General features: G+C 43.9%; 1 protein-coding gene across 1 annotated transcript in view; it reads right to left on the bottom strand.

Annotated features, from left to right (window-relative positions):
- tafa4b (TAFA chemokine like family member 4b) overlaps window positions 1-14,621 on the bottom strand; it is a 37,725-nt gene extending 23,104 nt beyond the window's left edge. Inside the window, exons 1-3 of the mRNA XM_004545311.3 lie at window positions 14,094-14,621; window positions 2,247-2,409; window positions 1,257-1,372 (exon numbers count right to left, since the gene is read on the bottom strand). Coding sequence (XP_004545368.1) covers window positions 1,257-1,372; window positions 2,247-2,326 — 196 coding nt within the window. The 5' untranslated portion in view covers window positions 2,327-2,409; window positions 14,094-14,621. The remainder of the gene's footprint in view (window positions 1-1,256; window positions 1,373-2,246; window positions 2,410-14,093) is intronic.
- Window positions 14,622-17,045: the final 2,424 nt, after the last annotated feature.

The following is a 17,045-nucleotide window of genomic DNA, read 5'->3' as shown; positions in this document are numbered from 1 at the left end:
CCATGTGGAAGCAAATGGTACAACCGCAAGGAACAAGCAAATGTCTGAATGATCAGGAAAACAAAACAGCAGTAAAACTGCCTCTGGAAAATCTTTACAGCCCTCATAACACACAGCCAATTATTCCTCAGCCTCGGCATTATGAGTGTCATGTTGTATTCATCACTGAAAAGTCCTAAACTTCCAGCAATTAGAGGAAACCCTCAAATAAAAAGCACGAGTCAGTTTCAGAGGAAGACATCTTGTTTTACCGCGAGAAAGAAACTAAGAAGAGGGCAGGCACCGATGCTGACCTTCACAACACACAAGGCCTGCAATTAGTAGTGTCCCTGCCATAAGCAGGCAGCCTCCTCTCTGTCTAAAGGAAACTAATGCCATCAGCCAGTGAACAGACTGGATGCTGGTAGCATTTTCTGTGGCATATAAAGGTCACCTTGCAAATCGCGAGCAGCAATAGTGAAGAAACTGAGATAATTAAAGAAATTGTCATAATTAAGAGCGAGGAAGAGGTGACAGGGGAGGTTGCCGCCAACAAGTTGTAGCACAAGATGCTGTGACTCAGCACAACTGTCCCCGTTGTCAGCCTCAATGAAATTTTAATAAGACTGTGTTGGTCATTTTTATTTTTTTTTGCTTAGGGTGGCTTGTCTCCATGACTTATGGAAATTAAAGCTAGAGTAGAGATGTAGCTCGCAGGCCTGAATTAAGTCAGCGCTTGCCATGGTCTCTATCTTCTTCTTCTAGTTAAGCGGGGGCTGCAGAGTTGTGCATATTAATGTGAGCATTGACAATTATAAGCCTGAGGATTAGAAGTCATGAGCCGACGGGTCTCTTCAGCGTGAGGCATACACCCTGTTTTATGGCACTGCGAACACTAAACCACTAACAGGCCTCTTGAGAACCACAGCGTTGGCCCCGAATTGCTGCATGTCTGCACTCTGAATAGATCAGATCTCACCCACACTGATCTATTTGTGTTGACAGCCCCTGACAGCTTAAGTGCCATTTGTATCTGTACAGGCTGGATCACTCAAATAGAGACGTATTTGCATCCAAGACTAAAACGAGGTCTTGTCTAGATTACATTCTGTCATGCTGGGAAACGGAGCAAATTGTGCCCGCTCGTCCCCCTCCTCCAGGACGTGGATGGCTCAGTCAGCGACAGGCTCAGGGAACATGTGTTACACCTCTGAAGTGACAGTGTAATTAACCTCTCTTGGTGTTGGAAGGGGAGCTTGGATCGAGACCTGGTGTACCTGTCGGTCCCCGATGGTTACGGTTGCCAGCAGACACTGGGTCAACGTAGAGCATCACCAAGGCAACAAGGAAGGCCACCTGCCAAGGCCAAGCTGACCTCCCCCTCAGTTTCATCCTGAGAGAGAGAGAGAGGGAATGGAGCAAAAAGAGGCACAAATGGAAGAGAAGAGGAGGAAAAGGTCATCGTGAGGGGTCACAACCTGTACCCAAAACAAGAAGAGAAAAAAAAAACAGGAGGCAACAGCAGAGCACACAAAAAATATTGTTTTTTCCAAGAAGCAGAAACAATGTGAGAGGTAACTGTCAAAGGTCAAAGGAAGCAATGAGAAGCTTGAGAACAGACTAGGCCTGCAAAAAATGTCCTTCCTACATACTACAGGAAGACTTAGATATAGGAACTGCGGGACCTGTGTGCTAAAAGCATCCTGTTAGTATAAAGTTTTCAAATTTTCTTCTTGGAGCTGCAAATTACAAAAGGGCTGACTTTACAAGAGTTAGAGCAGAGAAACATGTGTAACCCAGAAACAGTAATACATGGTAAGAGGCTGAAACTAATCACTATGTTAATGATTGGACTTTTTTTCTGCTGTTGCTTCTTGATTAGCTGGTTAATACTGTTAAACATGTCCAAAAAGGCCAAAGGTGAATTGTTTCAATTTCTTGTTTGTTTGTTTGTTTGTTTGTTTGTTTGTGGTAAACAACCCAAATCTAAAGCTTTTAACTTAGGCAGGTTTTCACATCTGAGCTGCTACACTGAGTGAACTTTGGATTTGCTGGAAAAAAATAAAGTTATTCATTTATCTAATCTACTGATTAATTATTTATCAGTTAATTTAAGGGAAAAAAATGAAAGCGTCTCACCATGTTACCTTGAATTGTAGGAACTTGTCAAGTCATATAATTACTCTGTTTTATTGTTAAAACAATGACTTAGTTGCAGCACCAGATGTGTTTCACTTGCCAGTAGGTGATGCGGGACACCATCTCACCTGTTGGTCATCTGTCTCCTTTGGTCTCGCTTCCACTGTGTGGCTTCTTTATGAACAGCGGCTACAGGCCATGGCTGCATTCACGCGCACCACCTCAAATGACCTCCTCCTTTTCTTCTTCCTCCTGCTTCCACCTTTTCCTCACCTCAAACAGAAGAAGGCTCTGGAGAAAGGAGGTACAAAGACATGCTCAGTCAGAGAGGCCAGGCTGCCCTGGAGTTCCTCGGTGGCCTCGGATGGCCTTGCATGAAGGTCTACACACACAAACAAGCATACACCCGCACGCACAGGGGGCGGAGATGTGAAGGCCCAGATTCTGTCAGATCCATTGTTTACAATAGATTCACCTACCCCCAGGCTGAATGTGATCCCCACTCTAGACATCACACGTCTCTCCCCTTCTCCCTCACAAACCCTCACACTCTGTCATGTGCGTAAATACACTGATCAAAAAACTCAAAACGTGCGCGTGTAACACACTAAAAATTAAACTGGGTAGAAAATAGGTCTGTTTAACAGAAACATGCCAAAAAAAAAGCAGTCTAAAACATTTTCTTGCAACAAATCAGATGATCAAACAAGCCATGAACACAGCCTTTTTCTCTCTCCCTCTCTCTACACACATACACACACACAGAGAGCACATTTACACAGTGTTTGCTAAGTAAATTCAAAGCCTATCTAAGGACAGCAAGAGAGGCCCTTCTAATTACAGCTGAGTGACAGCTACTGATGCATGTTGCTGTCTGCACACTCTCATACCCACACACTGAGTAAATTACCATCCCGCCATAAGAGTGTGTCAACACACCTCTCTTTACAAAGGGACAAACTCTGCAATCTAAATGAAAGACAACAGATTCACATTAATAACAAAATGTTCTCTCCCTCCTCGAACCTTCATTATTCATCATAACTCATTGATATGCAGCTCAGTCCGCTAACATGCTGAGAAACTTCCCGAGTAGATAGGACTCCCTCCACACCTGCAGCCATCTATGTAGTACCACTGCCCCCTAGTGGGAAAGAAGCAAACAGCAAAGGGCATGAATCTCATGAAAACAGGAGGTTGCTTTGGCAAGAGTGAGAAAGTAGCTGGGCAGTGAAAGCGAGCAAAAGATCATGTGAATGAGTTATTATTATTGAATTATCATTGAAGGCAGCAGCAGCATGGGTTAGAGAGAAGAGGGCAGATACACACAAACAGATATTGTTTGTGTGTTTTCAATTTATATTTGTATCACAGTATCTATACTCCTGTCTATGTATATGTATGTGTGTGTCTTTGGGTTGTTTTTTTTTTTCTAGTACAGTATCCAAGTTGTGTGCGCTGTGTGGAGGGATCAGGCACACTGCATGATTGTACGATTGCATGCAAGACTATTTCACATTCCTTTTTAAAGGCTGGGTTATGGCATGCATTTTTATCAGCTTTGTTCTCTGAAACACTCATTAAGAGAGCACAGTTGTGCATGTGTATATGTATGAATGTGTGTTTATGTGTGTGTGTGTGTGTGTGGTCTCCAGATGCAGCCCACTGGGACTCAGTGAAATATGCCATCAGTAACAGCAATACTGTCACCTTTATTGTGTCTCACACAGATCACAGATTGTAGCCTTTTAACTGTGTAATAAATGTACCTTATATATACTGTATATCTAGATCTATTTGTATCTATTTGTGAATAAGTGTGTGAATCAGCAAACATACACACTGCAGTAAAAGGCCAAAGTCTCTGGTGACATTATGTTAAAGCAAGATGACGTGTGCGTGGGGCTCAGCTGGTCATCATCAGCTTGTTGTGTTTGGCAGGAAGGACATGCACACTTTAGCAAACAGTGTAACGACATCCTCAAGTTTATCTAAGAACATCAAGCCTCACTCTTTCTAAAATAATCGCTGCCTCTGTATCATCACTTCCACATCCTCCCTCACCAGGCGCCTGCAAGGTCTTGAGGCCTGGGTTGTGTCACTCCTTGCAGAAAACACACACAGGACTGACACGCAATGTCATGCAATGAGACGATCCTACCTCTGCCACAAATACATCCTGTGTGCCCTGCATCCGAACAGCATCATCTGCCCGTGCTCTACACGCACGCGTGCACAATCACGAACATGCACCCGTGAACTTGCAAAATTATACTTGCATGTATTATACCGCATACAGTCTCTGACCTCATCAGGAAAGATGTTTGCTGTGCATCAGAAATAAAAGGCTAAGACACTTCCCGCAGGAAGGGTTTACCGTGACACCGTGCTGTTTGTCACTCACAGATTATATCATTTGTCAGGGCAGCACAGGAAGTCGCGGCTCGGCAGAACTGCAAAAAACAGGCGCCATACCATTATTTGATAGCTTCAGTGTCTCTTGCTTTGTATGTACCAGTGTTCATAGGCAGGCTTTGTGAAATTTTCTGTAATATTAAATAATGTCTTTTAAAAATGAATGAGAAACAAGAAGGAGATTTGTATCTGTTGAAGTCTGCTTCAGATTATTGACGGGATAGTTTAGCCATCCGACTGACTGACAGGCTGATGTTTGCCTCGCCAGCCACCAAAAAGATGATGGCGATCCATTAAACATGGTGGTTTGGACGAAGGAATTCTCAGCAACTAACAACAGCTGAGCGTTCTTGCTGCTGAGCACATTTCACTAACACATAAAGTAACACAATCAAAATAAGCAGGATGAAATTAACATAAAAATTAAATGAGCATAGACTCACATTATGAACTGCACATTAAATTTTTTATGATCCCAAGGCCTTTCCTCTGACACTACCCCAAGACTGAAGATGCTGCTCGTCTGCCCAACACTACACGGCGAGAGGCAATGATAGTTGTTTAGGTTTGACTGTTTGTGTTATGTTGGCTGTAATGGGCCAATTGCGGCTTTATTTTAAATGCTAGATATTTACTGCTGTCAGATCATAAACATTTTGTCCCTGTGCAATCAATATTACAAATAAATATGCATTTTTTAACTGTGTAAGATCTGAATGGGTCTTATGGGTTTAAAATATATTTATAAAATATACATTTATATTACATGTGCATGTTTATTTGATTAGCTACATGAATAGCTTGCACATACATCACTGCAAGCCAAATAATGTATGGACAGATCCTCGTGATCAGTTACATAAAAACAGTATATTATTTGTCTTGTTTTTGTTTCTTTGTGATTCTTTTCAGAAATAATCCTTGCAAATTACATATTTAGCAGGAGCTTTGTGTACTGTTTCTTCAGCAAATAGATAATACAAGGACCTTGAACAGAATCTAACAAAAAAATTATTTTTTCTTTTTTTTTTTTTTTTGTGGAATATGTTCAATTTCATGAGACTCTTTTTACTTAGGCAAGATTGGTTTTCAGTATTGGATTTTAGTGGTTTATTTGGAATTTAAAACTATTTAAATAGAATACAAAATTCAAAGAAAACAGAAAAGTAGAGCTACCGGATACATGAACGTGGTCTCTGGGTGAACTCCAATAAATGTGAACACACAAAAAAACAACACAATAAGATTGTAGACCACACAAGCATCACACCAGCATCTCAGTATGCTGATTTTCTCTGCCCAGACAAAGACCAAGCAGACAAAAAGCATATCAGTGTAAAACAAAGTGCATCTCCCTAAGGCGGAAAGATATTGAAAATGAAACGGGCAAAAGCACAAAGCCCAGTGGAATCTTACGTGAAGCGTTTCAGATTTCTGCCGATATGCACAGTATTATCATTCAGTTAGGATGTGTAATGTTCTGCTTCTATATATTTGTCTGCTTTCAGCTCTAAAACCAATACGGCATGGTGCTCCTTGCCATTTCCTCTGGGTCGCTGGGCAGATAGAGCTGGTGTGTGCCCACACACAAATGCACTTTATTACACACAGTGAGGCACAATGTACAAACTTAAATTAACACTGCGGTATGCATTCATATGGCACAGCCTTTTGCATTTGTCTGTCCTCCTTTGCCCAGCTCACTTTCTTCCTGCTTCTTGTTTGTTCCTCCTCACCCTTGCTCGCCAAAGGATTCTTGCCTCTGTGCATGTGTGTCTATGTGTGTGTGTATATGTGTGTGTGTGCGTTTGTGCCTTTTCGTTTCTCTCCTCAGTGTGCAGATCAGCATCTCTGCTTTTTTTCAATACCTCCCAACTGCAAATTCTAATGACACCCCAACAATCTCTCTGCTTCAACTCATAATGAAGAAGACATCTTAAAATGTCAGACATTACGCATGTGAGTCAGACACATGAAGGGCACGCATAAAATCCAGGCCACCCTTCAGAAAATCTTCAGAACTGAGGCATGTTTTGTTTTCACATTAACAACAGCGTCTACAGAATTTTTAGTTGATGCCTAAAATCCTAAATTACTTTGTTTTAGTTTGTTTTGTACTGTTAACATATTATGAACAGGCGTTTCAGTATAGTCTTTGGTAGAATCAGTATGACAGTGTGCATAACTGCATAATAAAATCTGCACTAGGTCTCTGTGTGAGGTACACAGCAGCTGAGGATTAATACTACGTCATAGCACATGATTCTTATAAATATTTTATGGTGGGGGGGTCAGAAGGCACCTGAAAGATACAGAGCAACACTGAATCTGTTTACTGTCATCCACCCGCAACATCACACCTCCTCCACTGTATTTCTTCCTCCAATAAATCAGCAAGCAATTAAATGGAAAACCCCACATTTGCTGAAATGGCCAGGTGAGGAGACGGAGAGAGAGGAGAGACAGAGTTGTAAGCAACAGTCTGAGTTTGGGACCATTGCCTGGCACTGGTATCGACTGCAGAGTTCAGAGAATGGCCTTGGCACTGAGGTACCATTATGACTCAATTGATCGGCCTGCACTTAAGTCTAAATCCCACCTTGTTGCACAAACTATCGTCTCAGAATCCGGCGGCCAAGAAATATACGTGTATTTAGAGCGGTATGTGCAGCAAGCTAGAGAGTGAATCTATTTTTGTGTCTCTATTCTTTGGTGTGTTTTCCAAGGTTGTTCTTTGGCTCCGCTCTCATTCTCTCTCTGCCAACTTCTACATCCCCTTCTTTTCAGCACTTATCTTACTTCCTCTCCCTCACTCTTTTCCACTCCTTCACTTCCATAGATAAAAGCCAGAAATGATCAGAGTCCCACTATACGTTTCATGTGCTGCAGCAGGCGACCAGCCACTCCTGGGAGTCTGGATGCCGCTCATAAGCTGGTGTACACATGTCACCCATTCACAAACATGCCGTTTTACTGATACACCCATCTATGCAGATCACACCTGTTGTACAGTTAGATTAACTCAGCAGACGCACTTCTAAGGTTGCTAAATGTACCTGTCATGTTCCCACATTGCTAACAAGTGTCATTAAAGTGTTTTAGCATCCTCTTCCACTGAATTGGGCGGCAGGGAGAGGGAGTACGCTGTTAGTTGTTTTACAAAAGGGGATGAAGCGTAGGCACTAACAGGCTAATAAACATTAGCTCACTAATACAACAAGTCTGTGGCCAAGGCCCACTCCCTGGTTTCCTCAGTTTGTCATTTAAAACCTAGACAGCCAGCTTGAGCCAACATAGATCAGAGAAATCCTCCTCAGAGCTGCTGACAGACAGAGGCACGGTCCAGCAGTAAATCTGCCGCACCCTAATAAAGCAATAAAAGGCCATTAAAAGTCAGTGTCCCTCAGCGGTGGAAGATGGATGGAAAGGAGGAAAGAATAGGAGACACTTTTTGATGATTGTACACACCCACACCCATTTTGGCAGCTTTTCTTCCCCCCTTTCCACTCGAGACAAACTAGGTATCTGCAGTATTGATGCTTCTCTCTTGTTGTTACTCCTCTTTTATTCTAGCCATAGCTTGCTTTTGTGATAAAGAAGAAGAAAAAAACAAGTAGAGACTGTGATTTAGGGGGGTGAAGCACAATCTTTATGTACTGCTCTGCTCGCTCAGTAAGTTCTCCATTTCCGCAACTGATCTGCCTTCGTGCTAGAATGATTGCATAGCAGGTTTTCACATTTTACTCATCGTGTCGTGCACAGAAACAAATAGGAAGTAGCTTTTCACGGTCACGGTTTTTTCAGTGCCAAATTAGTAATCGTGCACTCAGTGTGTCTGCATGGTTTTAGCATGATGTGGAAAGCAACTTTTTAGTCTTGTGTACATATTTCCTTGTCTGTTTTCTCTTCTCTTTCTTTACGCTTTCATTGTAAGTATATGTTATATACTTCTTGTTTTCCCCAAGCCATAGAAGAAGCTTTATATGAAGAAGAAAACTGGTTAACCACAGTGAGGCAGGAAGGACACAGCATGACCTAGTGTAGTAATAAAGTGACAGAACCCTTCACCTTTCTGTGAAAAGAATAAGAAAATGAAAGAGTCAAGAGCAGAGTGTGCATGCTGCAGTGTATTGCTAACTCTGACTGGACCCTTCTTCTGTGGCTGCTGGTATTGAACGGCAGCCTGGAGCCAAACAAAAGGAGACCCGGGCCCTGACAGAGAGTCCCCTGAGAGCAGCAGCCATTCATTTTGTTTTGTGCCCAAATTATGATTAATGGAAAATAAACAGCCTTGATGTGGAGCTGGCTTTGATTTTCTTTGAGCTTTTGGCCTCTAGTTGTGCGTACTGCTTTGACCCAGAAAAAAGCACTGGACAAACACTCTCTGAACACTCTCTGGGCTGCTAGATTCGTTCACACAATTGTTTTAATTAAATGCCCACACAAACACACACACAGGTAAAGGAGCACATTCCCTTTCCCCTTCTTCTCCCTCACACTCGTGCAAACGCACACGTTATTTCTCACTCTCTTGCTGTCTGAGCACATCCCCACTGAAACTCAGATATGCAGACAAGTGACATCTTGATTATTTCAGTCCCCACTCCTGTTAATGACCAGCTTGTGTGTAATTATATTAATTACCATACGTGCCATGGCTGTCAATTGGCCAGTCAAATTAAAAAAGAGAGGTTGGTGCGTGTAGGGTGAAAGCAGGGGGAAGGAAGCAGCTTACAGATAAAAGAGTTGTAGACAGTGGAAATAGCAGAGTGGAAGGAATGAAAGGAGGAAAAGAAGTCAGAGAAAACAGAGAGAGGCCGAGAGTATGAGAGAGGTGTGTGTGTGGGGGGGGGGATCAATTGTTCATTTTACAAAGTCACTGAGACGTGTCAGCAGTGTCAATAAGTGAATTAATTTGTCTGTGAGTCTTCGGGGCATGACACCATATCACTGTGCTCCCCTGAGACAGGCGGGGCCTTTAACCTCCTCACACTCTCACAAAGCAATTCTATGTGAGGATCATACACAGATATCAGGGACAGATCTACCAACAAAGGAAATTTTTAATGCAATTACACCAGTGCCTGTGATTCCATGTGGAAGCTCGCACCACACATAAAACCCTTTAGGAGGATTTTAGATTGCACAAATGTATTAGTGTCCTTGTGCGTGAGTTAGGTGTTGTCTCTGAGTCCACAAAATGCATTTGAGGAAACACATTTTTAAATGAACCCATGGTGCTATGTTTTTTAGAGGGCCCCAGATCCGATGGAAAAATAATATATTGTTCAATACAGGGGAATATGGGCAACAGATAGCACGCTTGCGCAATTCCACTTCATGCATGATTTACAGCAAATTACGGTTAAGTTGAATTGATTTGGGGTATTTACTCTCTCTCTCCCATTACTCCCTACACACAGACACACATTCCTCTGACCGTCTCATGACTATCATGCTCCTCCCTGTTGAATTCTTATACACTCATTCAGTTTCAGCATCCCATTCAGCTCCCGCATTAGGCCGTCTCTCTCACTTCCTCTCTTTCAACTCTGTGGGGGTTTTTTTGTTTGTTTTTTTTATCCCTTCCTCTTCTTCACAACTTCTCCCTTTTAAAGCTCCAATCCCGCAGGGGTGAAACCCTCTTTCCCCCTCACGAGCTGTTGCGTTGTTTGAGGGCTGCTGTGATGACCGCCCCAGGCTCTGCCGTCGCCACACGGCTTCTTCGCAGCGGCTTTACAGTGGACCCGGGCAGCACAGCACAGTGGGAGCTTTTCATAATCCCACGAACACACTCACACTGTCGCTCACAGTTAACAGCACATCTGCCAGCTGCCAGAGGGGCCGCGAACAGGGACACGCAGTCTCTCAAAGAGACACACACAGATGGACACAAAAAAAAATCCAAGCACACACACACACAAGTGGAAGCAGCATATTGCATCCAAGGTGATAGATAGAGCACTGTGGGTTGCAACTGTGCCTGTTCAATTACAATCATTACTATCACTTAGGGAGATTTGTCATGGTCAAAGTGAGTCGGAGCTACAGAGAATATCACCTTGAGGGCTGTAAGGTGGAGTTATTTTCAGTGTTTGCAAAGGGATGACGGCATTCTCGAAACTCTCTTCCAATTGGAAGTGACTCAAATTAAAACATAAATGAATTACTCCAAAATATACTAGCAAAACAGCTGTTTTAAAAAAATAACCCCTCAGTAGTACATGACAGATTCTTTAAAAGCTCCTGACACAAAGTGGACAATAATCCAATAACTCCTAGTCAAATTACTATTTTCAAGACAAGTGAGAAGTTTGAAATACACGGCTATGTCTTTCACCATTTCTCTTGAGCTGGACAGCAGGAGTTTTCATGTGGCGGTGTAAGCTACCAGTCTATGCAAGACCTGCTAGACTTAGTCAGAGGGCTGGTGTTATGACACCACACAGAAAAGCCAAGGCCTTGTTGTCTTCAACTGATTGACTGTCTGACAAAGGACAGGATGAAAGGTAAAGAACAACTGTGGCCCTCCAACAAGAGATCTTTACTGCCGGGACCAGCTGGAGCCTACTATGAGAAAATGATTGCTGTGTGAAAGAAAACGTTAAAACATGAGATGCTTTAAAATGCTTTCATAATCTGATAAAATGTTTGTTTGAGGTCATTTTTATTAGAAAGTACAGTGAAGCGTGTGATGCATGGCTCCTGGAGGTTTCTTTCTGTTAAAAGGGAGTGTTTCCTTCCCACTGTCACCAAGTGCTAATTCAAAGGGATTTGTTTGATTGCCCGGGTTTTCTCTGTATTGTTGTTGAGTCTTTACCTTACAATATGAAGTGCCTTGAGGTTGTGATTTGGTACTATACATACTGAATTGAATTGAATTGAATTGATGTATCGTTCATTAACCGATAGATACACTCTGGATATCATTCTACTCTAAGCCACCTTTCACAGTTAATGATGTATCAAATGTTATCCCCCTGGCCTGTAAGCACCAGCTGAACTTTACTCTTTTTTTCACCACAGGTCATGACTTCTGTCCACTTGTGGTTTTGTGGTTGAAACAAAAGTGAGATGCATACCACACTCTTACTTATTGATCTAATGTCGCTCCTTCCTCCATTAAAGTCATGGATCTCATATTTTTGAGAAGACACAATAGTCCTCTTAGAGCTTGCTTTCACTGAGCCTGGTTTCATGACGATGAGTGACGGCATTATTTTCCAGTGCTGTTACATGACGTCTATTCATGCTTTCTGACTCAATATCCCCAGAAGCTGCCTGAAATGAAAAGCTGTCCAGGACATTGTCATTTACAAATGAGGGTCCTTTCCCCTATCCCTCTCCCGGTGACATGGACAGTGACATGCCTCTCTAGTCTTCTTCTCTGGTCTTATTTTTCTACCACTCCTTGTCCTCCTCCTCCTCTTAGTCAGGAAGAATCCACTTATCACAGAAATCTGTTTATGCCAGTGTGTGTGTGTGCGTACATGTGGAGGTGAGCTCCAATCTGTCACGCTGCTGTCACCTCATCAGTCCTACATGTCTAATTCTTGCTTATTCACATATCACCCACAACACCTTTTACACACATGCACAGATTATCATCATCATCATCTCAAATATGCAGTGTTCACCCCTCCGTCACACATAAACAAGTACACAGATTTACAAGATGCCATTGTGCAGAGTTCCTGCTATTACAGACACACGTCATTTCACATATAGGCTTTCTGTTTCTCCCTTTCGCACATACACATCTTTCCCTTGCATCATCATTTCTGTCTCTCCAGCTCATTTCTCTCGCCTCCCCTGCTCTCCCTTTCCTCCTCCTCGCTGTCGTGGCCTCTCTGCTTGGCTGTGTCCTCATGCACAATCACAAATGCACACAATCCATCCCTCCCACCTCATTCCCATCCAGTCATCCCAATCAGCTCTCTGTGGGGTAAGTAGATAGGAGGTTGTTGAGACATGTAGAGCAGAATAGTCTTCAGAGGATACCTGTTGTCCCATCACTGGGACCTGCTACAAGAGGAAGGGGGAGAAAAGGGAAGGGTATGGATGATAAAATTGTGTGTGTGAAAACTGTGTATGTGCGTGGATCTGGAGGGGGGCTGCGGAGGAAGAGAGGCAGAGGGGGTGAAGGGTGGAAAAGGTTGACAAAGACAGAGGAGAAGCCATCCACTGCAGACAGACGCACAGATATCAGAGTGCCACCCTCTTACAGGTGTTTGTCACAGCGTGTGAGTAAGTGAGCCCCTGGAGGATGGGTGGGTGACAGGGAGTCAGGTTGGAGAGAGTAATCTCCACAGGATTAAGAGTGCTGCTCCTGTGTTAATGTGACTGTCAATGAGAATTAAGTCTCCGGACCGATCCCCTCCACCAGGCTCCCCTCTCCCTCGCCTGTCGGCCCTGTCACACTAATGACACCGCTTTCTGTGGAGTGCCACTACCGGTGCACTCAAAACAATGGGGAAATAATTACACAATACAGTACAAATTGCAGAGCCGAGCCACAGGACGGGCAGGGATACACGCGAAGGGAGGGAGAGGGAGGGAGGGCGGAGGGGATGGGATGGGATGGGAAGGGAAGGGAGAGGGAGGGTGGAGACAAGGATGACTAACAATTACAACACGATAGGGGTTGGGTCTCATTACTGCGCCCATTAACATGCACCGAGTAATTTTCCCCACTCGGGCTGTGTGTGTGTGTGTGTGTGTGTGTGTGTGTGTGTGTGTGTGTGTGTGTGTGTGTGTGTGTGTGTGTGTGTGTGTGTGTGTGTGTGCACTAGACAAAGACACACACACACAGAAAGGGAGAGAAGAGAGAGAGAGAGAGAGAGACGCTTCTGTGCGTGTACGCCCAATAGAGTGTGGCCATTAGGTTCTGCAACACACCTCCTTGGCTCCGTGCGCAATCTGCTTGGAGAACCCGGCGGCACTTCATTTCTCTCTTCTACGTCTGAGCTGCGCGCGCCCCGCTATTCCCAGCCGATCTCAATCCATGCAAAGAGATTAGAAGGCGAGCAAAAAGAGTCTGGTCAGCGGATCAGCCTGGCGGAGCACTCAATAGGTGCTAAGCGGAACCGATCGCTTATTTAACCTCACAGTGATGAAACACTGCATCAATCTCACCTCATTTTTCCGCGATCTTTCTAACGGCACGCGCTGCACATTATCACAGGACGGACGGCCGTTTGAACGGGCTCGTCGCGTGTTCCATTCTTTTACGCAAAGCTATGAAAATGAGGAGACATGAGTGATCAGGAGATCGGCGAGGTTTTCTATGAAAATTACGCTGTTAATAACACATCGTTCCCCAGCAAAGCGTGTCCGCTGCGCTCTGAGCCAAACAGCAGCAAAGTTGCTTTCAGTTTGCCAGTCAGTCGCCACCTCTTCTCTCCCTGCTCGACATAGAAAAATGTTCCACATACAAAGTCCTCCTCCGACCCTAGCCTTTACGCTTTAGCCTACAGACCGCGCGTTATGAAGGAGACAAAGAGAACTTAAACGTGAATTATACTAATTTAATCTAAAGAGAAGGGGGTAAAACATCTTACCCAAATCTATAACCGCGATGGCATGATCTTTGGTAGCTGTACAGAGTCCAGGTGAGGCGATAGTAGAGCTTTGCCACTTTCTGTTTCAACTCCAAGGCGTTTTGTTTTCACACCAAACAGGGCAATCCTAGTAAGTCTTCCGTCCGGGTACCCGCGCACAAACACGCTAAAGAATGAGTGAGGAGATATGCTGCCACTCCGCAGAGCCAACCCTCCGAAACCGGGCTAGAAGACAGGGATCGCGTAATAAGGACGTGCTCCAACTTGCCATGATCTCGTTGAGTCCCATCTCAGAACCAGACTGAGGAGAAAGTCATCAGAAGTGCGTAATTCCCCCAAAGCGACACCGGGTTGATGACACTCCGCACAAGTTCATCTCGTTATGTGAGTCTGTCACACAGAGGCGTTATAGTCGCCGGGGAGATGCTGATGAGAGTGATGGTATAGTGATATAGGAGTGATAGTTGCTCTCCCGTCGCTCCTCCCGAGCAGGGATCGATTGGACCTGAGAAATGCGATGCGAGCCCGTCTTCCCCATTCAGAACACGTGCAACAGCGCCCGCCCAGTTCACCAGCTCCCTAGTACACCCCTTCTTCCTCACTGATGTCATGTAGTTTACAAGTAGCCTGGACCGTACGTATAGGTCCAAGGAGAGATGAGACACACGTCAGTGGGTTGTTTTTTTGGTTTGGTTTGGTTTGGTTTGTGGGGGTTTTGGATTGCCATTAGTTAATCTTAAGGTGTTCCATCTCACTTTTGATTTCCAGAATTTTTAAACGCTGAGGTTATATTAAGTCCTGAAATTTCTTCAGGACATAAGCTATATGGCACAAGTTGCAAATCATATTTGAATGAGAAATCAGTGATGTCGACCTAAAGGATTTTAGATCATTTTTCCCACTTTGGCTTGTTTGTTTAAGCCGATCAGTAGTTTCGGTGTCTGTTAAGGTACGAAGTACACGTACAATGCACATCAATGATTTCTATGGATTTGCCTAGTAGGGATCACAAGCTGAACATTCACACTTCAGTTATCGCCACTTCATTATTAGTGTACCCTTGTGTGTGTGTGTGTGTGTGTGTGTGTGTGTGTGTGTGTGTGTGTGTGTGTGTGTGTGTGTGTGTGTGTGTGTGTGTGTGTGTGTGTGTGTGTGTGTGTGTGTGTAGGATTGTCTGCTTTTGTTCCCGAGTGACTGACAGGTGCGCGACTGTGCAAAAATCGCTGACCTGTGCTCGTCAAATAATAGCCCACCTCGCCCCAACACTTCGCTCATGTTACAAACAGTGTGTGGATGTCAATACTTAGGTTCCTTGCTCGGATATGCACGCGGATGATGTAAAACTACCCACTATCACCACCTCCCTTTCACCCACCAAGATGTTAAACAGAATTTAATCACCGCAGCCTCTCCGTTACGCACCAGGAGACAGCCTATCAATTATTCCATCCCCAGAATATTCTTGTGTGTTGATGGCGATTGATTGCTTTGCGCTGCATTTGCAGTCGTTAAGACTTTGGGGATGTGGATGCCTGCTAACGACCCAAAAGTAAGGGCTATCAGACAGACTCAGATGTCTTCCTTGTCTTCTTGTTGCCAGCATTGTTGCGCGACAAGATGGACTCAGTGTCCGCTGAGGTTGTTTTTTTAATTGTATTTTTTGAGGTTATGGCTTTTTTTTTTCTCTTATTGCTTCTTTAAAATTTATACAAAAATGAACCACGCGCCGTGAACCACACCATGAAGCATAGGTAATCTCAGGCACCTTCATCTGACACTGCCCTAAGCACCTTGGGACCATTTTTGCCCCCTGTGTATAGAGTGAGAAAGTCCAGTGTGTTGCTTTGAACCGATTAATCTTTGCTTGAATCTATTACAAATCGATCTGTCTGGCTTTGAACTGAGAACAGATTAGACATTGATGTAGGTTTGCAAGGAGTGAGGTACATGCAGCACTTTTACTCGCAAGATCCAGATAAAAAACATTAAACCGAAGCAAGTTTCCTAGTTTCAGCACCACGGAGAGCGCCAGACGCACTGCATACAAATTCAGCGAGTTGGACAGCTCCAGACTGTTCCGGTGTTCCGTCACCGGGCTTTTCTGTGGATTTACTTTGCTGTCAAGCGGCTAATCCACTTTGGAGATAAAAGTGGTTTAACGGTGTAAATGGTAAGTAAAGGAGGGGGCGGGAAAAAAGTTGATACTATACCCTGTTTGTAGCGGCAAGTGATTGTATCTACAGTCCTGAACCCGTGTGTCCCAGTGGGGATCTGAGGCCTTTTATCTTAAAGTGAGGCAGCTAATGGATGCAACAGCCCACAGCACTTATCTCATCTATCGTTCGTCAGAGGGTCAGATAGTATAAAAGGAAGCTGCATCATGTGGACCTGGCCACTTTTCTGGAAAGCGCCGAATGGTGTGAAATTAAATTTCCTTGCGTTTTACCTCACATTGCATTTAGAGATTTCAAAGTCACCAGATTTATTTTTCCTAAAAAAAAAACAACAACAACAAAACAAACCGTTTTGGCGTTTAAGCTAACATGAAATGCTAAAGGTCGCAGAAATGACCTTCTGTGTTGTGGAAAAAGTAAGAGTATATGCTTGAAGGCCTCCTGGCATGTCATGTAAAGAGAGAGACCAGGGTTATAGGATATCGTTTGGAATTATTCCACCCCCCACCCCCACCCCAATAACAGGGGAGAAAAACATTGTGGAAATGTCTGTTCATAACTTGAGGAATATTTCTTACTACTTGATCGATATTTCTGCATTAATCCTGCTGAAATGCACTGTTTTTTCTGGTGTGGGCACGCCTGGAAAAGTGGCCATGGTAAGATGAGCGGGCTGCAATTGATTTGTCTGGGTTCGGCGTGAGAAATGTTTGTCTTTTGAGATATATTAGACTATGCTAATGATCGTGCTGCAAATTACAGCAAGAAATGGCTTTAT

Source organism: Maylandia zebra, linkage group LG5, assembly GCF_041146795.1.
Source record: "Maylandia zebra isolate NMK-2024a linkage group LG5, Mzebra_GT3a, whole genome shotgun sequence".
Classification (NCBI taxonomy): Eukaryota; Metazoa; Chordata; class Actinopteri; order Cichliformes; family Cichlidae; genus Maylandia; species Maylandia zebra.
This window is presented reverse-complemented; position numbering and strand designations above follow the sequence as displayed.